The sequence below is a fragment of the Charadrius vociferus genome, unplaced genomic scaffold (genome assembly GCF_000708025.1).
Source record: "Charadrius vociferus isolate BGI_N301 unplaced genomic scaffold, ASM70802v2 scaffold272, whole genome shotgun sequence".
NCBI classification, from domain to species: Eukaryota; Metazoa; Chordata; class Aves; order Charadriiformes; family Charadriidae; genus Charadrius; species Charadrius vociferus.
Window position 1 is genome coordinate 1141120 of NW_009647421.1, and position 22655 is coordinate 1163774.

The window sequence follows — 22655 nt, forward strand, 5'->3', positions numbered from 1 at the left end:
TGGAATGAGCTTGGTTACAGCTCCTCACCATGTATGGCAGGGAGACCTTCCCAGGCACTTCAGCCCTGAACAAAGCTCCAATATTTTTCCTCAAGAATTATTCCAAAGGAATCTAAAAATTTCAGTGAATGCTGGCTAGGGAAAAGTTCCCGTTCAGTGGCTGTCAGTACCAAAAGCTGCTCCACATTTTACTTCTGAGTTCCACTCTTGTACTTTGGTGACACTGCAATGAGAACACAGTACTTCACAAGAGCAGCTTCCCAATTAAATCATACTCTAAGACGTTACAGGGAAAAAGTACTCCTGTTCTAACTGTAACCTCTACCTCCTTTCATATATTTAGAGTCAGGTCTTCCCAATTTGGAAACATTTACTCACTGCTGATGAACTAAAACTACAGAGGAGAATGATGTACTTTACCTTCTGCCTCTTGCATCATCAACAGAATTGCAAATAAGTCTGAATTTGCAACACTGAATGTCAACAGTTTTGTCCTAATTACATCCATGAGTCAGCACTAAAACACAATAGGGCAGAACTAGCGTAGAGCAGTAATAAATCCTCATTCTCTTTGACTATCAGATACTGCCATGACTGGAACACTGGCTCAAAAACCTCAATGAAAAAGCCCTAAACTAAAAAGATTACTTCTTTTAAATGAAAAATATGGAGATCTTCTATGTTGCCATTTTTATGAAGCCACTCTTCACAAAAGAATTAATTTTCATGTAACATTAAGGGGTTCCTTTCAGGAAGCCATCTGGGTTTTCTGTCAATGCAGTCCCAAGGTCTCTGCCCTCGTATATTAGAGCACATGATTCATCTGTGGTTCTCAAAATCACTTTACAAATATGATTTTCCTTGAAGGTGCAGAGTTATAACACTGCACAGTCTTTAATGCTTGGTGAAAAGGCTTTCCTTTATTTTAAACACTGAAGGCAAGTGATGAAGGGGACAAAATTCCTGAATAAAATCTGGAAAACCTGAATAAAAGACTGGGAATGCCAGCAGTAATTAGAAAAAAATTATTTTGACAGCCATGAATTTTCCAGATCACATAGCTTTACATTGTATGCTTCAGGTAAATTTTTCCACATATGCACAGCTGTATTTTTGTTTAGGGAGTTTTTATTTTTATTATTAAGGAGGAAGAGAAGAGGAGGACAGGAATAGGGCCAATTACTTTCAGCACTTCTAAAACAAGTGTGATCTCTGCAGGTCAGTTTTCTACAAATTCCTGACCAAACCCAGTGAAATTACAAGGGTTCAAAAATCACACAAATGCTGATTTTTAATAGAAACGTGATAGTAAGTAATCTGCTGAACATGATCCCCCTGCCTCCCAATTCTTGTGTCTACTGTGGAAGAAGACAGTGGCAGGCTAGGGGAGAGCACAGGAGCAGAAGGTGCACGTCAGAGGCAGGTAAATTAGTACACAACACAGATTACATGCGACAAGATCCACCAAGGCAGCAGCAAGTCTAACAGCTTAATAACAGAAAAGTGTGACAGTAGTTGGCAGATCTGGAAATGACTGATTATCTAATGGTGACTGGTCCAAATAATAATGCAAATATTCACTGATGTCAGGAGTGGGAACTTTTTGGTACCAAACCTTCTCATTAAAGCTATTATTTCCTCCCGGTAACACAAACAGTATTTCATCTCAGACTGCAGGATGCTCTTTGTATGATTTTGGTTCCCTAGTTTTCCTGCTGCTTTCTAACGATACGCCTTTGTGATGGTGCTAGTTAGGCATAGCTATTCAATGGGAAGTTAGCAGCACTGCTGAAAAAGAATGTTTAGCAAGTTCACTAAAATCAGGCATTTATTATTTGGATGATCTCTCTTGTAAAGCAATAACAGGAGAAACACACATTAATAGCCCATGTTCACCAAATCACAAAATGTAAAAAAGTGCATGGATTTTCTAGATTCATAGGTTACCTAGAGATAGGGAAAGGTGATCCTAATGCCTTCTGTCAAAGAATGCTGTTAATAAATGTACAAATGTATCTAATGTAAATGCTCTTACATTTCAATTTCCTTAGAGAACATTTTTCATTCTCAAACCCAAAATTTTTAGGAGAGTTCTGAAAATCCTTTTAAAGAAAAATAATAAAATCTAATGTGTACCCATAGGTATTCAAACTGGAAAACTTGTGAAAGCCTTATTTATAATTCCATATAAATAGTGACTTTTAGTTAAAGGAACTGCAAATAACAAAGAGCGAAAAAAATAGTATGTTGCTTCATACAAAAGGGGAAGTCTCTGTCAAGTAGCATAAAACAAGGAAAAAAGATCTTGGTAATCTGTTCTTCAGGGTATCTACTAAATGGTATGTGTGTATTTTTTTTTCTGATAGAATCTGTTTATTTAACTGTGTTTTTAAATTATGGATGCTTGAATACAACAATGTGTGAGCAGTGTGTAGGTACATATAAAACAAACAGGTAATACTGCTATTGCAGATACTTCAAATACTTTTCCTACATATCCACCTAACTTTAATGTCATGAGTCACCCCATTGAAGCTGGTGGGATTACTCACACCCCTAGAATTAAGTATGTTTCTATTTGTCATAAACCTGAGCCATACAAACAATACACATACACTTTCTACACAGAGACACATCAGCTTGATTGATGGTGGAGGTTAATGTAACTTTGCCCTGGGCAGATAAAGGGCTTTATCACAGAAAGCATTATTCTTATCCTTAAGGTGATGTTTTGCAAAAAAAGACAGGAAAGCCCACCAAAACTTAAGTTTGCTTCAATAAAAACAGCATAGGAATTTATACGTATCAGAGTGTGTGTGTGTGCGCGCGCGTGCACGTAGGTAAAAAGGAAACTTTGCCTAACTAAATGCAAACACAAATGTATGGAATTTTAAAGGACTAATTTCTTACTTAAACACTGTCAGTTGCATGCCTGTGTCATGCACCAGCATTAAACAAGCAGTGGTTCTATTCTTCCAAAAGTCTTTTGAAACCACATAATAAATAAAGTGTGCCCATTGACTTTATTTCTAAAACTTTGGACCCAGTTAGTAAACAGAGGTTTTTGCCGACATGCTGGGTGTTTGGCTTGGATGGGCCAGTGACTTCAGGGTACTAGTGAAAATTTTACACTGGCACATACCATATTTTGTTAAAACACATCACCCAAAAAAACAAATAAAGCAACATTTTCCTCCCCTGCATTAAACAAGGATACAGGAAATATACCATAAGCAATATTAGCACTGCTAGAAATGTGCAAAAGCAGAGCAGTTGTACCATGCAAAGCATGCAGAGAGAAGAGGAAAAAAAGTACTGAAGCATCAGAGGGATACACGCATTTGTTAAAAGAGATTCTCTAAGCATACTAACCTGCTGGTTCTAATGAATTTTCTACTTTGTCGTTAACATCGAAAACACGATCATGAACACCTATAGTTTTCATACAGCTGTCTATAACAAAAATAGAGATAACAGCCAAATATGTTAGTGAGACACCCTTAAACTCCCCACTTTCCTTTTTTTCTCCTTTTTGCTCTCTATTTACTGTATATAGTTAAGCATATTTATATTTTAAATTCTGTGGCACTTGTGCAAATGCCAATATAGTCTTCCATTTGTACAACAGTTTAAGAAACAACAAGTTAGCAACTGCCATGTAATTAAAGCTTTATGAAAAATGATAAGAAAATACAATGAAAATTGTAACACAAATGTTGCTGTACAGAACAGATACACAAGATTTAACAGTTAAAAAAAAAAAAAAGATTTACCGCTGTTTACTAGACCACACAGTAAAGCATGCGCTACAAAGCCACCCTCAAAAGCTTAATCTGAAGAACTTACTTGCTGGTCGCACAAAGACCTTAAGCTTTAGACAGGATCTCCTTCCATTATCTGGGATCGCAGAAGCTGTAAATGGGGAAGAAGGAAAGACAAGTGTAAGAGTAAGAGAGTGAAAATGCAAATCATCGTTTCTGCTAAAATAAAATAGCCTTTATCTTCCCTTCATCTGAAGGGCTGGACACATTTCAGCCTCTGCATGTAAGAGCTTCAAGTGCACAAAGTAGCTTGATTATGCAAAAGCAGGGAAAGAACTGCAGATTTTATTCTAATCCCTTTTTTGATTATTTTACATAGAGGAAGTGAAGCACATGGTACTTTCAATCTTTCATTATCTCCTTTCACCTTTCCGCACCTTTTTCTCAAGAGGTTGTTTAACACGGTTTCTGCTGTAATGCAGGTGTCTACTTTGAAAAATTACACTTCAGAATAATTAAGATCACTTAGAGAAAAACTAGTCTTGAAACACTAGGCCATAGGCTTCAGCGACCCCAAAAGAGAAGAAAACACATAACGACACTGAAGGTGACAATGCTAAAAACAGAACTATGTATATACTCCCACAAAAGTAGAAATACATAGCATTAAATTTTACAGCAAATTCAGCCTCCATATGCTCCAACACATCTACCTTTGTTGAGAAAATACTTAGCCTGCTTCAGTCAAAACATGATTTCCCCACGTTATATAACTAACAAACCAAAACCAGATTATTCTTTCTTTCTGTCCTCCTTCATCATTTCCCATTCAAAGTATTTCATTTTAAGAGTACTTACTGTATTAGGAGAAAAAGAATAAGTGGAAACAACATGTCTAGCACTAAGGCAAAAGATCATACACATAAGGCTAGTGTCAGCACCTACTTATTTCCCAGGAACAAGTGCTGCTGTGAAAACCTCCTTTATAGAACTGTGCTTGCCTCAAAATACATGATCATAGGGAAATACACCTGCCTGTCACCACAGACCAGACTCCCTAGTGTATTGTCTGCCAATCTGAACACACTGGTAAGTTCCATCAATGTCTGCAATCTCGAAATTGTACATTGGCCTACAGCTCAATATGCAAGCTGGCTACCAAGTAACTTGACTTGGGCATGCAGATTTTCACTTGTAAAAGACCACTCGCATACAGATTTGTTTCACCCTTGTAAAAACCCTCAAAAGCTATAGCTGAAAATATTGCCTGAGGCACTGCAAAGTAATTTTTATTTCATTGCGTAGTGTCCCCCATCATTCAAAAAGCTATGCATCAGGGCAGAACAAGTCGCCCTTTGCAGAAAATGGCAATTATTGGAAGCTGTCTTGATTTACAAAAGGTGATTGGGCTGGCAAGATGTTAGTCTGTTCTGGTTGTGAATTGTTACATCCATTTTTATTAATTCTGTACCTGTTTGTGACAAATAACTAAACTGATTTACACACAAACATATGAATGCACGCTCTTTGTCTTCACACTAAGCTCACACTTGAAGGGCTCCTCAAGTAACTTGAAATAAATTCCCTTAGTCTTTGATGATGTGTTTCCAAGGCAGGAGTCAGCTTTTTCCTAGAAGAACTTACCAAGAGGAACTAGCAAATTTAGTACAAACACAAAAAAGAAGCAAAGTAAAGAGTCCAATCCAACTAATGCTGTGGTTCTGCACCTGTTGGGAAGTGCTTGAAAAATTGTTTCCCTCTTTTAATCAAAAGACAAAAGCGTGTAGAAAGGATGCTCTCCCCTTCACAACGACAAGCACTTAAGAAGTGTTAACAGCTGGCTTTGCTATAGGCTCTTACTAAATCAAAGTCAGAAAAACTCCCTCTACTGACATTTACAGTAACTGGTGTGTTATTTAGGGCACAATATTTGCACTCTGTGGTTATATTCAGGAAATTGTGTCCTTTCTGTGGCCCTCACTGAATATATGCAACTGGCTAAATGCTTTGCTCAGACTAAACAGGCAGTTGTAGATTTCTTGAAAGATAGGAATTCTATAGTCATTACCACATTACTAGCATAAAGGTGGAAATACTATTTCCAACATTAGCCAAAATAGAGTCCCTACAGTAATTTTAGAACTAACAGATTTTTCCTGCTCAGAAACTATTTCAGAAGTGGATCATGACATGCATTTATTTATAGGTAATTTTTAGCTTTGATGCTTACGTGCTGCTGTTTACATCCATAAAATAAGCACATTTTGCTCACTGATGTTTATTAGAATACTCTGTTAGTCAGTGACTAACTGGGATACTATTGGTTAGCTAGGATAGCTAGAGGCTAATAATATTCTACCTGGAAAAACAGAAAATTAATGCTTTGTACATACAAAGTTTATACATGTACATAATATTTGCACATACTTAAGAACAAATAACAGCTAGTGACTGGCCATGTTCTTTGGAAGAAAATATTGAAATCCATTCCCTGATTATGTCTTTTTCCACCAGTCCTCACATGTGTTTGCAACTATAGACCATATCATGAACTGTAGGCCGGTTGCAACCATAGCAGTTGCATTTAAATCACCATCACAGAAACTGATGCAGTTTCAGCAATAAGTATGAAAAAGTGCTTTTTTCCTTCCCAGGTAAATTATATACTGTCAATGTTTGCAGTAAATCCAGAAAGATTCACCTTTAATTAGTGTTTTACTTCTTCAGAAGGAATAATAATGAGTAAAAAAAAAATAATAATCAAGTGACATATTGTTCTGCTCTCACATCTGCCTCAACAACCAAGACCAAGGTGATGAAGGGATATGCTGCAAACTCTTTGGCCTTCCTGAGAAATTAAAAACAATTTGCCAAGCTGGATGACTGCAATCAGTTGGGTTCTTTTTCTTCCTTTCTTCTTCTCCCTCCCTCTCCCTTCTCCTTTTCATTTTAAAATGAAAAGCACAGACCAGTTGCAGTTTTTGCTTTAAGACCTGTATCACCCACAGGGAAGAGTCAGGTTGGCTCATATCATCTGTCTTCCTCTCACACACATTGCAGTAAGTTTGTCAGTATTCTGTTCTCTTCCCTGTCTTCACCAATACCAAATGAAAACCCTACCTACTGAATTAAATTGTCCAGGATATGATGGCAACAGCTGGGATCTTTTTTCACCCTCTTTCAGCAACAAGCTCCAGATATTTTTCCTCTGAACTTGCTCTCTACTACAGAAAGCCAAAAGTCCTGTAAGTTAATGCCTCAAAGCTGAACTCAGGTTGAAGTTTGAAGTCCTATTCTTCTATATGAAAGTGGCTTTAATGGCAAAATTTTGCTGAAGAGGTGACATCGTTGACAGCATTTGACTAACAGCTACAAAGAAACACCAAATGACCAAAGTAACACAGTAGAAAGGATAAATGGCACATATTAACATTTACTAAGAATAAATGCTAAATGTGCTTTTTCTGGTGCAGAAGTAATGCTGTAGCTAGGAACAAACAAAAGCTGAGGCTTACATGAAAAATTCTGCAATCAGTTTGAACCAAAAGTCTCCTATCAAACTGACTACAAGTGGAAAAAATCAAGTCTTGACTTCAGGACCTAAGGGTAGGAAAGAGCAAAGTATTAGCAGAAGAAATTTCAGTGGTTTTAAGGCATTTCGCTTCCCAGGAAAGGTGGATTTCCAATGCAGCAGAGTCTGGCAAACTCCCTAACATTTTCTTGCAAGCTTGCAAGAGAGCAACATTGCTGAACTCTGGAAAGGAGAAAGAGAACTGCTCTTTGTTAGCTGGGATCTGTTAAAAGTTGCTTCCCAGGTAAACTACTGCTGTTGTTGCAACATTCCACTGAAATTAGCTATAGTATAAGAAAAGATGTCCTTTCTAGGTGGTACAAAGAGAAATTCCTTTCTCCTTTCTGCACAAAACCAGGTTAGCCCCTAAGGCTTTGGTATAAGGCTTTTTTATTTGCCCGTTTTAAAGGTGATATTAGCTATAAAATAGAGGCCAGTTCTGAGAGCAGGAAGCCTCTGATGCTAATGGAACCTGTCCCAAGCAACACTTTCCATTTCAAAAGCTGAAATTCCCAAGGAAAAAAAAAGGCAATTGAAACCTTGCTGCACAACAAAAAGAAACCTTTGGATAAAGGACCCCTTATAAGAAGCAAAAGAGGATATATCGTCTTTTTTCCATGAATGATATTAGAACAGAAAAGGTCTGACTGGTTTAGTTTGTGTCAGGAAGAATTACAAAGAAAAACAGAAGAGGAATTCTGCAGTGGTGCTATATTTCATTACAATTCCTATGATACTTCACTCTTCCCCTGCCCTACCTCACCTTTACCAGCAACATCATGACAATCTCCTGGGTCTCTGTTTTAAAGAACAGGTTTTAGACTTCATAGTTACACAAAGATTTGGGCTTAGAAGGAAGTGCACACTAAAATCCCTCTGAAATCACAAGATACAAGAAAACACCTCAATGTTTTTAAAAATAGCTGGTTTGGTCTCTTAATTTTTTTTTTTTTTAATAGGAAAATTCCATGATTCAGAAGAAATTCAAGCCATGATCTCTGTATTCTTGAGATGAAAATTCCATCTCCATTAGTTGTACTAGAAAAAAAAACCCATGCAATGAGGTACTGCACATAGGACTAGATCCAAGTTGGATCCAAAAATGGCCCATAAAAGACAAATTAGATGAGAAAATTTCTCTTCTCTGAAACACTTCTGGCTACCATTTTCATACCCTGTAAGGAAAGCAAAGAGAGTAAAGAAAATTATTCTCTCCTCATCTAGAGCCAAACCATAAATATTTCAGTATTTGCTAGCTATATTTAAATATTGGGAAAAAAAAAAAATCAGCTCCCTTCATCCCACTCCTAAGCAGTTCTCTGCTAGAAAACACATGGTACATTATTAATATATTAGATAAAAATAACAGGTTAGGTCCTTCCTCAGCCTGATAAGGCTTAGCAGTTATTCAGTGACTGCAGGAAGCCACAGATGGAGAACAAAAAGTAACTTACACAGAAAACAATGAGGCCTTTTTTTCCCAACAGTTTTGCAGTTGAATTTACTATGTTAAATCCCAAAGACTGCTTAAAGGAGTCATCAAGATATGGCCCAATCAACCTACAAAGTAAGCTAATTACAAAGTATATGTACAAAAAAGAAAAGGTATTAAAATTTCAAACTAAGTTCTTATCAGGACCTGCTAGCCATGTCACAAAAGCTGTAATTAAGTATCTCCTTTCCTGAGACAGGCAGCAGTTTGTCTGGCTACTATCTGAGGCTCAGTTTTAACCTAAGAGCAAGTTACTGGGATGCCACATACAAGAAGTGTCTCAACCATCCTATTTACTGATATTCATGTGTAATCACAGAATGGTTTAGGTTGGAAGGGACCTTGAAGATCATCTAGTTCCAACCCCCCTGCCATGGGCTGGGACAACTTCCACTAGAACAGGTTGCTCAAAGGCCCATCCAGCCTGGCCTTGAACACTTCCAGGGATGGGGCATCCACAACTTCTCTGGGCAACCTATGTCAGTGCCTCACCAGCCTCAAGAGTGAAAAATTTCTTCCTGATATCTAATCTAAATCTACCTTCTTCCAGTTTGAAGCCATTAACCCTCATCCTATCACTACATGCCCTTGTAAAAAGACCGTCTCCAGCTTTCTTGTAGGCCTCCTTCAGATACTGGAAGGCTGCTATAGGGTCTCCCTGGAGCCTTCTCTTCTCCAGGCTGAACAACCCCAACTCTTTCAGCCTGTCTTCATAGGAGAGGTGCTCCAGCCCTCTGATCATCTTCATGGCTCTCCTCTGAACTCTCTTCAACAGGTCATAGAATTGTCTAGGTTGGAAGGAACCTTTAAGATCATCATGTCCAACCATCAACCTAACACTGCCAACACCACTACTAAACCATGTCTCTAAGCACCACATCTACCCATCTCTTACATACCTCCATGGATGGCAATTCCACCACTTCCTTGGGCAGCCTGACCAATGCTCGACAGCCCTTTCTGTGAAGGATTTTTCCTAATATCTAATCTAAACCTCCCCTGGCATAACTTGAGGCCATTTCTTCTTGTCCTATCGCTTGTTACGTGGGAGAAGAGACCGACTCCCACCTCGCTACCACGTCCTCAGCATCCTTTTCTCCAGACTAAACAATCCCAGTTCCCTCAGCCACTCCTCATAATACTTGTTCTCTAGACCCCTCACCAGCTTTGTTGCCCTCCTCTGGACAAGCTCCAGCGCCTCAATGCCTTTCATGTATTGAGGGGTCCAAAACCGAACAGTGTTTGAGGTCAGGTCTCACTGGTGCCGAGTACAGGGGGATGGTCACTTCCCTAGTCCTGGTAACCACACTATTCCTGACACAAGCCAGGATGCTATTGGCCTTCTTGGACACCTGGGCACACTGGTAGCTCATATTCAGCCAGCTGTCAACCAACACCCACAGGTCCTTTTATGCCAGGCAAATTTCCAGCCACTCTTCCCCAGGCCTGTAGTGATGAACATGAACGGGGTTGCTGTGACTCAAGTGCAGGTCCTGGCACCTGGCCTTGGTGAATTTCATGCCATTGTCCTCTGCCCATCGATTCAGCCTGTCCAGATCCCTCCGTAGAGCCATCCTACCCTCAAACACATTGACACTCCCACCTAACTTGGTGTCGTCTGCAAACTTACTGAGAGTGCACTTGATCCCCTCATCCAGGTTATTGACAAAGGTATTAAAGAGAACTGGCCCCATATCCTTCTTGCGCTGAGGACTCCAAACCTGGATGCAGTACTCCACGGGAGGTCTCATAAGAGTGGAGTAGAGGGGCAGAAGCACCTCCCTTGACCTGCTGGCCACGCTTCCTTTGATGCAGCCCAGGATACAGCTGGCTTTCTGGGCTGCAAGTGTGCATTGCTGGCTCATGTTGAGCTTCTCATCAACCAACAGCCCCAAGTCCTTCTCCTCAGGGCTGCTCTCAATCCATTCTCGGCCCAGCCTTTATGTGGGCTTGGGACTGCCACGACCGATGTGCAGGAACGTGCACTTGGCCTTGTTGAACTTCATGAGGTTTGCATGGGCACACCTCTCAAGCCTGTCCACGTCCCTCTGAGTGGCATGCCTTCCCTTCTGTTTCTCAAACATGCCACACAGCTTGTGTCATCAGCAAACTTGCTGAGGGTGCACTCAATCCCACGTCCATGTCACCAACAAAGATGTTAAACAGCACCAGTCCCAGTACCAACCCCTGAGGAACGTCACTCATCACTGGTTTCCACTTGGACATCCAGCTGTTGAATGCAACACACTTGAGCGCAACCATCCAGCCAGTTCCTTATCCATTGAGTGTTCCATCCATCAAATCTGTGTTATCTCCAATTTAGAGACCAGGATGTTGTGCTGGACAGTATCAAACATTTTGCATAAGTCCAGGTAGATGATGTCTCTTGCTCTCTCCTTATCCACCAATGCTGTAACCCCATCATAGAAGGTCGCCAAATTTGTCAGGCATGACTTGTCCTTGGTGAAGCCATATCGGCTGTCACTGATCACCTTCTTATTTTCCATGTGCCTTAGCAGAGTTTCCAGGAGGATCTGCTCCATGATCTTGTCAGGCACAGGAGTGAGACTGACCAGCCTGTAGTTCCTCAGGTCTTCCTGTAGTTCCCCAGGTCTTCCTTTTTTCCCTTTTTGAAAATGGGGTTACGTTTGAAAATGGGGTTACGTTTCCCCTTCTCCAGTTAGTGAGAACTTCACCACACTGCCACGACTTTTCAAATATAATAGAAAACAGCTTAGCAACTTCATTCACCAGTTTCCTCAGGACCCACAGATGGATTTCACCAGGTCCCATGGACTTGTGTACCTTCAGATGGTCTCATACTTGATCTTCACCTACAGCAGGCAGTTCTTCATTCTCACAGCCCCTGCCTTTCCCTTCTGCAACTTGGATGATGTGGTTAGAGCCCTTGCCAGTGAAGACTGATGCAAAAAAGTCATGTACCTCAGCCTTCTCAGAGGAAATCGGTGATTTCCTCTGCTTGCCCCCTCACTGATTCTTAGCTTTCTAGTTACAGCATTGTTTACTAAAATACAAGTCCTGATATAGAAAAAACAAGAAATCACAAATGTAATTCAAATTCTCATTTAGCACTACAAATATATTTCATATTCAAGGCACAATCCACTATAGGCCCTATTAGACAGCAAAACTGGAACTGTTCACTGTACAAATAGTGCTCCATTTATCTCAGTCACTCAGACGGCACCTTTGTTTCAGAACAGGGGGACAGTGGTAAAGGAGCATCCTTTCCTTGTGCAGAAACTCAACATCCCCCACCGCATCTCCTCACGGCCCTGATACAGCATGCTGCAGATACTCTGCAGATGATAATTCTCTTACTATTTTGTATTTCAAATTTCCATTACCAGTTCACTTGGAGTACTCTCAGAAGGATTATAAAGCAGTGTCCGTGAAACACTGTGGAGACAAGTCTGTTCTATTTTTTGAAAACTGTGATGAATGTTTTCTTGTGCTCTCTGCTAAGTTGTCCAGCAAACAGGGTCTCCTTGTAGAGAAGATCTGAGAAATCACACCAATATGTCAACTCACTTCATTGCAGATATACTACTACCAGCACCCTCTGTGTGTTACCCAAATTTGTGCACTGATAAGGGCTTCCCAACCATAAGCACGGAACAGAAGCATTGGTTCAGACTGGGAAGCCAACAGAGAATTAATTTTTAACTTCTGCCCAGCACACTCAATTGAAATGCCACATGCATATAGCTGGAATAAAGACCTAACACTTACTGCCCAGTCAAATGGGTTGCACATGTAACTTCTGTGATCACCTGGAGAAAGAGAAACACCAGAGGGAGAACCTGCAGCGACCCCATACGCAGAACGCTGCATGTTGTAAATCAGAAACTCATGTTTAGGCAGTCCTTCCACTCTCTTAGTCCTGTAAGTTAAAGACAATCTCTTCAGGAGAAAATATTTATAGCTGTGATTTGCCTCTAGCCCTTTCAGTCACAATACCACTCCCATTAGTCAAACCCAATATCCAGGTAGTGTTATACAACCTGCAAATCATAATTCCACCAACCTGAAGTGTTTTAGCATCCAATATCCTGTGTCAGCTACAGAGCTTTAGAAAGTTTTATTTTTAAGAACAGTCATCTGCTTCTTTCTTTCTAAAGAAATGAGTATGTGTGAGAGCATTAAAAATGCAGTTTTCCATTATGTTTGCCACAGGCAATATTTCTCAATTTGTGCAAGTCAAAAGAAAAAATAGCCTATTAGTTGTTAGAAGAGCTGAGCCTTTCCCCTGTAGGTTTTCATGTGATTTACCATACAACACAAATGTATGCAAATTAGCAAGGTAAATGCAGAATTAGTTATTAATATTCTTCTCACAGTTTAGATTGAAAAAAGTTACAAATTTGCATAAACGGTACAACTGAAAAAGTCAGGTAGAATTTAATGAATCAATAAAACACTCCTTTGTGTGCATACATGAAGTAAGACCCATATCTAAGGACAACGAAGGAGTCTTCAAAATTATTAATCAAAAAGGAAGCTACCTGAAAGGATTTACTGCTTATTTTCTCCTTGTAAGTGTTAAAATAAAAAATTAAAAATCGATAAATACTGCTCCTATGGAAATCCCAGCTTTCACCAATACTTGAGTTTAATTTAAAAAAGAATCTTTGCATGTCTGCTCTTTCATTCCGACACATTAGCAAAAGTTTTGTTGTGGTAGCATAAACAAGACTCCATTCTGAGAGAATCAAAGCGTTGAATGTCCATGACTTACTCATTCTTCAGACCTAATAATTAAGCAAACTTCCTCAGTAAATTGTGCCTAGCCTTATTTGTACCTTTGCTATTGCCGAGTCTACTATGTCTCTGAATTTAGTCATCACCAAGATGAGATCACCAAAAAAAAAATTACTGAGCAAGTTAAGCACTCATAAGTCTCATGCCAACAGACAAAGAGAGAATCTCATCTGTAAGACCACCTGATCTAGGACTGCCAACAACACTTGAAAAGGAAGAAAAATTACCTAACAAGTAGAATAAATAAAAAACCAAACAAATAGATGCAAGGTCACAGCTAATACTGTCTATGCCCCAATATAGGCAAAATTACTATGGATACTAGTGTTTCCAAATGAAGTTTTAAAATCCACATTATTAAAAGGGCACTTATTACAAATGCATATTTTATTTCACTCCTGCATGCTCAACTTCATCTGTATGAAGTGAAGGTAAAACAATCAAATCATACTTCTGTACTTATCTCTGTGTGTACATACATGCCTACACACACACAGATTTATATTCTGCACTTCATGCAAAATATAAATCACAAAGTGCACAGAAATGGAGATAAAAGCCTTGATAAAAGCCACGTGCACAACAACAAGCTGATTGTGAAATCCCACTTTTACTTCCTAATGTCTTATACCTAATTTGCACTGGCTTTGCACTATGTAAAACCACTGGATTACAATGGCCTATCTCACAAGTGACTGTATTTCTCAGATCCTCTAAAAATAGCCTAGTAAATGGAAATGACTTGCCAGACAAATGCTATTTTAGTGAGAGTTCTTGGAAGAAAGTAATACATAGTTACTGTTTCTGCATTAGCACTTAATGCTGAATTAACTGTCCCCTTGCAACTGCTTGGCCAGGAAGAATATAACTTTTCTTGCAGCTTCTATTTCATTGAAGTTTATATATCTGGTTGAAGGCTGCATGGATTGAAAGTAGGTTTCATATCAAAGTCACAAAACAGAAAATAAAATCCTGTGTGGTAAGAGATGTAAACCATGGACTTCAAGCCTAATTAAGCCATTTGTCCAGTATTTCCTCCTAGCATGGTCTAGTCCTGTATCTCTCTCAGGAAGGTCACTTATCTGCTCTAGAGGGTGATTTAATGACAAGACTTCTCTGTTGCTGGCCTGACTGCTGCACTGGAGTCAGACTCTTTCAGTGCAGAACATCAAAGCATCCCAAAACCCAGTCCTTCACAGTGCTGGGCACCTCCAGAGGTGAGCAGCAGCTGAGGGCTCACATAAGGCAGACAGCATCACTTTGGATCCAGTCCAAAGGTTTATTATAGTCCTACTGTTATTATCTGTCCTCCCAAGTTGCCAAGTCCAGTTGAGTTCAGGAAAACACAAAATCACCTCAGTGCAGGGCAGCCTGTACCCTTCACACCTTCAGGAGAACAACAAAGCAGTATTTCAGCTGCAGAAAAAAACAACGCTGCTTGAGCTGTTCCTCTGAACCAAGCCCTGAACAAATATGAGAACCAAGCTCAGCTGTTCTTTGCAAAGACTTCTTTTTTTTTTTTCATAAAAGCAAGAACAGTTATGCTTGTTTGTGAACCAGGGCAAAGCTGTCATCTAACTGCAGCCTGAGCTTCCCAGAGAATCAGTCTTGCCTCTGTGGTGTTTCTTCTCATTAAAAAACAAACAAAGCTCAGCTGGAAATAAATGAAAGGCCTATCGTACTTTGAATGGACTTTTAGTTGCACGTAAGCTCCTGTGAAATATAAGGAGGTATAGATGAAGAATAAATCAGATAGTTGCTCACACATGAAATATTTGCAGGCCTTTCTCTTTCATAAATGCAAACTGTATTATGTACCATAAAATAAGGGCTAACATTTCTGCACTAGCACAATATAAATGACTGATGTCATACTTTTCTATTGGAAAAAACCAACACTTATTAACTAGAATGAAATAAAAACCTCAGATCTCATTACTGTTTTCAGTGGCATTAACAAAACCAAATACAGTTATTGTACAACATTAAGACTGTATTAGAGTAAATTGATAATAAAACAAGTTAATACTATCAAATAGAGCACTTAAAGAAAAATATATCCTACTCATACTTTTCCTAAGCACTTTTGTACTTTGATTTTCCCTTGGTATCACTAGAAATAAAATGCTTTTCTTGAAGCAGGCTATCCATTTTGCTAATTTCCATCTCTAAGAACTAGACATAAGTAAACCCTTTGAAGAGACATTATAGTCTTGTTAGTAATGACCTTTTCTTTTTGATCTTTAAAGCAACATGTTCACCCACATGGAATTTGTGGGTATTGTATCATGTTACTAAACCTCATATACTTTAATGGACTTCATATTATCTGTGTCTAGCTTTACCACTGCTGACACTATAATTAAAGCAGAAAGAAGCATTCCATTCTACTCCATCTTCATGGGCTTGCCACTGCCTTTAAAATACTTAGAAACATTTTTAGCTTCCAATGCTATGCTTGCAAATTCTGTCAGTTTATAAGAATACCGAAGTAATTATAAATGTTGTATTTCGCTAGGAGTGTGACACATACATAGACGTGAAAAGTTGCTTCTGCTGACTCACCTAAGCAAAGCAACAAAATACCTTGTTTATGTCTTGTGGAGGAGAGAGAAAATGTAAAGGCAGGAAGAGATCTTCAAGAAGCTGCCTTAGGACAGAGGAAATTTGTAAAAAGGCATAGACTGCGGATTGTATTTTGTTGTTATTTAAAATGAAGGCAAACAGTGAGAACAATGCAAGTTTGAACGTGTTTGAGTGCACATGCATACCCAAAAGTTTGCAGCGGCACTGCTTAGAGAGAATACCATTGCTCCAAAGATTTCTGAAGCGCTTTTTCTCTTGGCAAAGTTCTAATAGCACCTCGGCACAGCCTTTCCAGAAAATGCCTTTACGCGCACAGACAGTTCTTACACAGATAAATCCAAACTTGTGCAAGATGGAAACCAGATATTAAATAGAAAAGGTGAAGTTTGTAAAACGCATGATAGTCCACTGTAACTCAAGCTCTGATTCTGACAAGTAAAGATTCTCAGGACAGAGACCTTCTGTATCATTACACCTACAATGGCGGGGTCCCAGGCCATGACCGAGTAGAGTAGAAATACAGTAACAGATGCCAGCACTGTATTAACATCAGTGCATCTTTATCAAGTGAATTCCCAGTTTGCTCAAGTCCTGCAGAGAGACTACTGAACCTTCAATCACTCCACCACATGAGCCATAAATTTTTCTCCAGTCCTTAGAGGGGTTTCCTTAACCCTTCAATTTGTCACCTTTACCATGAAAAATTCTGGAACACAAGAAGCTGAATTTTTCTCTTTAACCAAAATTTGTCCAGTGTGTTAGGCAGTTTTATTTAGACTTCTAGATCTCTGCTTCTTTCTTTCACTTGTCTAGCTTGTGTTCAGTGCCACAGGCTGCACCCACACTTTGAAACCTGTATTTCAAAAAAGCCAGCCTATGTGAGAATAGCCACAGCCTCATCAAGGAGAACTGCTGCCTTGTCAGGAACTTGACATGTCTCACCTATGCCAGAAAAGGACTGTAGACTGTCATAAGTATGACTGTGGGAAAGTCTAAAACACCCGTGGGATATCTAACCTTTCATTTTACTCTGCCACAAATCATTTCCTCCTGCGCCTTTTTTTTTTTTTAAGGTTAATGTATACCACAGGATGTTTAGCCCTATTTCCAGTGATCATTCCCAGATGAACTCAAAATTAGATATATATGTGTACGCTTTTCCATAAGTGGGACTCAAAAGGCCTGGTGGTTTGGAACCCGTTTCTTAAAAGCAATGAATACTGCATCAGACTGCTGAAACACACAGGTACCTCTCAAGCTTTTTTCTTCCTGAATGCTGTAACAATTGTTCCCTCAGAACCGAAGCATTTCTCCACCTCTTTTCCAGAATAGTCCATGTTTCACACTAACAATCTTCCCAAGCAGATTTGGAAACTCTCATCTCTATTTTCCACCCGCTACTTTCTGATCTAAGCAAGCACCTCCCCACTGCAAGCTTGCTCCTCTATTCTTTACATATTAACCAGTTAAGGAACTTGTGTAACCAAGTTGTGAGTGGCTTCTAATGGTGCTTCCCATGTGTATCTAAGATCATACATATGGAAAACAATATGGGGTAACACAAACCACTTACTTGAAACTTCCCTGCTGACACATATTTCACTTCAAAAGAGATGGAGAAAAACACTGCTAAATTAACTTCTCTCAACCACACAGTATCCATCACTGCTTCATTTAAGTCCCTCTAACCTAACGTGGTGTCTCTACTCCTCAGTGGATGGAGACCTCAAGCCTGGTCATACTAAAGCGACCCTGCCTGTGAAGTGCACAATCCCTATCCCACATTCTGTAATCATGAAGATCTACTTCCATTTGTATCTCAATTCCTGGCTAGTCCCTCTCAATGAACACCTGGACTGAATGTAGTTCTGGTAGCTGTGCAGAGCTGCATGACAGTGTGCATCAGATGCTCCTTTCACATTTAAAAGATGGTTCAGTGTACTGAGTTTCTCCAAAGAAGCCCAGATACACTCTCATTTACCTTAGTTAGGAAGAGAGTCACTTGAAATGCATGTATATTCTCCTTGAGTTACGGCAGCAAAACATGCAGCACTCAAAAAACCTCCCAACCAACCAAACAAAAAACCCCAGTCTGAGATCAAACCTCTCACTTTGGGGTGGGAGGAAGCATCAGATCTGCAAATATGTGTGTACTGTTTGATCTGGAGTCTTAAACAACCAGGGCAGCAGATGCTTTCATATGCATCTATGAATTATACAATATGGTATTGTTGGCTGGAAGGCCAAAAAAATCCCTGAGTATGCCTACATGGATGCTGCAGTACCAGCTAAGGCAGGCTATGCACGCCTGCTGCTTGCCTATCCCACTCTCACAGCTGCCCCAGGCACCAAGCATCCTGGAACAGGGAGACACATGGGGTCCAGCACGCCCCAGCAGGACTTCCAGCCAGGATAATGATAAACCTGGGTTTGTCTTGTGGCCTCTTTCAGAGACTGACCAATGACACAGAAGGATTCTGCTCAGGCTGCGTTCCTAGTTCATTTTTAAGATCTTTGTAAACTTCCAGCCCACCTTTTAGGGGTCACTGAATAATTTGTTCTTTAGCCAAGTAAGAGTGCTTGTGGTACACTCCTGCATTTTTCTGTTCTCCCCTTGTGAAATATCCAGCAGAGACAAGATTTTTTTTTTCTTGGATCAAGCGGGAGTTTTTTCATTTGTTTTTGAAAGCCCATGAGGTGTGTAATCAAAGCTGGCACTGGAGCATCCTAATTACGAAACCCAGCAAGGAACTTTCGCACACATTTTGTGGACTTCAGATTTCTCGTTCACAGAATCTTCTTGCTGAGAAAGCAGAGATCATGAGAAAAGTTCAGGAGACAGAATCCAGACTGGCAGTAAATCATTTTTCACTTCTGCCTTTAATACCAAGATCAAATGAAGAAAAATTGACCCTGTATTTGAAACATGTCGTTCCATTTTTGTTTGAGAAAACATCCTGAACTCCTCAGAAGGAGGACTGACATGGCTGGGGGGGGCGGGGGTGAGGGGTGTACAGCACGGAGGAGATCAAGGTTTATGGTTTTGTTTTGTTTTATTCAGAAAAAACATGCATCTTGAAACAGAGCTGCAGGAAAACAGCAGGTCTGAATCGCTATCAGTGCTAGCTGCTTTCTGCTGAGCTGAAGTGACCATTTTCAGATCCTTTCAATCTGTGGTGAAAAGATCATTACCATGCTACTCCCGGGAAGTCAGTCCTCCTGCAAGTGAGCTCCTTTGTTATGAATATGGAACAGATGGAACCAAATCTATCTGCTCCATAGGAACAAAAACACTTACAACCTAGCTCTCTCTATTAAAAACTCTACTTAGCTCCTTTATAGCACTGGCTTTCTGTGCACTGCTGTGAGGTTTTGACTTTATAGAAAAAGGCACTTCATAAAAGCAATAGTTCTTACTCTTAAACCAAAAGCGGCCTAAGAACTGCAGAAGATGAATGCAGAGTTTAACCCGCATGGCTCCTTGGAGATATGCAAATATTCAATTACTTTTTTTTTTGTAAGGTAGAAAAAGGATTTTTTCTACGGAGGAAAAATAGCCATATGTTGCAAAGACTGTGTATCAATGGCAGTGAAGTACATAGATGGTAATATGCTACTCACTTTAATAAAGGTTGACTCTAAGTATGTTATTGCAAGAAGGAATGTGCATTTTATTTGTACATATGTAAGTATGGATCAAGATGACACTTCTGCAAAGAAATCTGTACCAGTCTTTCAAAAATTGACTTTTTTGGTAGGAGACAAAACGCCCCGGAAATTAGTCCCCCACCATAAATACAAAAAATAGTTAATGCATCAATTTATCTCCAAATATTGCATCTTGTAGGGCATATTCCCTAAGACTTTAACAGAAACTACAGCAATATTACACCAATTAACTTTCCAAATTGAAAATATGCATAAACTGTAGCTGAAACCAATAGATTTACTTATTGCCTCCACTCATTTGCAGCAGAGTTAAGCAGATACATGTAGAGTACCTGTCACTTCTCTTACTGTCAGAACAACAACGAATGTTTATTCCTAGCCACAATGCACACATACACGCAGATATGGTTTATATCAACTTCTCACAAAACCCCATACAACAGAAGTCAGTGGCCTCCTTTACTCACTGTTTAATATGTTAATACATTTACCGTCTGGCTGCTTTTTCAGGAGTAATTGAAAAAAGGATTTCTGTGGCAGGATGCTTTGATTCTGACTAAATCAAGTCTTCAGGCAAATCTCCCCCTGCCAACGAAGGCACAGCTTGCCTGAAGTTGTAACCTTTGTTGGCGGAAAGGAACTGGCCTTGAAACAGATCATGAAGCAGATGTTTTATGCCAAATCAGAGTCAAGGGATACACAGGCTACTGCAAATAAAACTCTTCTCCTGTCTGTTCAATCATTTCAATTCCCTGCAGTGTGAAATATGAACCTGCCAACAAATGGTCGGTGCGCTATGCAGCGCAGCAGGGACAGCAAGTGCCACAGATGCACCAAGGGCCGGAAAACTCCTTCATTAGGTCTGCTTTTCAGCCCAAGCCTTGGCAGTGACATGTGGGAGCCACCTCCAGTAGAAGGTGATGGCATTTGTAAAGATAAGTTTCCATCAGCTCCAATTACAGAAATTGCGTGCACTCACTTGGAGGTTCATATGGCTGTATCCATAGATTCCAGTCGTTAGTAGCTCACGAAAAAGGTGGGGGTTTTAAACAATTTTTCTTTAAAATTTTCCCACCTGAGATGTGACTGCTGGTACAATACCCACCTACGGGCACACAAAAAAACCCATCAGCTTAATGTCAGGGCTCTGCTACTCAGTTTATGACAAAGGCCTACAGGAAATCCCATTGTTGAGTAGTGGAGCACCTTGATATGAACCCTGCTCCCACCAGCTCTGAGGAACATGGCAGGACTCTAGCGCCACCTGAGCAAAAGGCCAAGACAGCCCAGTGTTCCAGCTCCTTCTGTTACTGGTCTCTCCATCGAGGTGTTTCTGTCTGATTAAAACATTGGCTGTCTAGAGACGCAGACTTGCTCTTGAGAGTTACCTGTTGAAAACACTACTTAAAGGTAAAAGAAACCTTGTACTTTCAAGTCAGTTTCCATCCACATCAATGCTACAATGACTGTTTTATGTGTTTCTAAGCTAACAGTTGCACTTTGAGTTAAAAGGAGGGAACAGCTAACAATACCAGACTATCTTAGCCCTTGATTATGGGAGAGCAGAAATGGGGCTCAAGTTGATAAGAATATTGTGTTTGCACTTAAAAAAAAAAAAAACAACACCAAACCCCAAAACACACCAAAACAAACAAAAAAACCCGCCAAACATAAAAACCTGGTAAAATACAAACATACCGTTCAAAAGAACATACTGACAAGCTTTCAAGCTGTTTACAATCTGCAATAGAGAACACATTTTCAGAAGAACTCAGTGCTTCATGTGCAAAGCATTTTAGAAATCTGGCCAACTATTTGGATACCTAAGTGACAGCTAAGCACTTCAAAATTTATGACTCTAATTGGGAATGCTAAGCACTTCTGACATATGGCCTGTAATATGCAATCCATTTATTTTACCTACTTTTGGACTAGGATCAAGGAAGAACAGGATTGAAGACGTGTATGTACAATTTATATAGAATAACTTACAGATATTGTATCCTACCCTGGGTTTAGGTGGGTTGTTGTGGTCTTTGTTTTTTCTTTTTTGAAAATTTGTGTGTTCAGGTGCATTTCACATCAGTCCCCTAAAGCCTAGACAGAGATTCCACTTAGATGTAGATGCACTGAAATCAATGTCATTTTCACTGATGGTCAAGTCAAAAAAAGACCATGATGATTAAATAATCTGTGTGCACAGTTATCAATTTTTTTTTTCCAGAAGTCCAGTTAAAGTGAACCAAATTAATAATTTTTAGCACTCAATATGCATACACAATCTCTATTTACTTTTTAAATCTGAAGCAAAACCATCAGTGGGAAATGTGTGTCTATAAATAAAAAAGCTGTCTCTTCATGAAATGGCACAGAAAAAACTTTACTGCTACTTTTAGTCTTCCTCCCCCCCCCTCCCCTCACTAAAAGCTATTATTTCAGGGTCTTCTTTCTTCAGCCGAAAATACAGTTGCTGAAGAGGTAGGACAATTCCATGGGACCTTCTGTGGCTGTTTTATTTGTGTGGCTTTCATTTCTGACATTTTTGTAGAATGTACATGTGCTTATAATTTCACCTCATGCTTATAAGGGTGGAGTGCAGATTTACATGTATATATTAGCTCACAGAATAACATATGCTGTCCACAAACACTCTGTGGAATGGCATACATCCTCATGAAAATCCAGCTGTACTTACACAAGTACCAGAAGTGTAATTTTAATTTACATTTCTAAAGCACAATATTCCTCAGCCTTATAGTCCATACAGTTCCAAAAATTCTCTTCCTTTTCTGCC

General features: G+C 39.6%; 1 protein-coding gene across 1 annotated transcript in view; it reads right to left on the reverse strand.

The window, feature by feature from the left end:
* EFNA5 (ephrin-A5) overlaps window positions 1-22655 on the reverse strand; it is a gene marked incomplete at its 5' end in the record, with an annotated part of 36526 nt that overhangs the window by 2980 nt on the left and 10891 nt on the right. The window contains 2 exons of the mRNA XM_009880481.1: window positions 3373-3453; window positions 3847-3912. Of these exons, the coding sequence (XP_009878783.1) occupies window positions 3373-3453; window positions 3847-3912 (147 nt within the window). The remainder of the gene's footprint in view (window positions 1-3372; window positions 3454-3846; window positions 3913-22655) is intronic.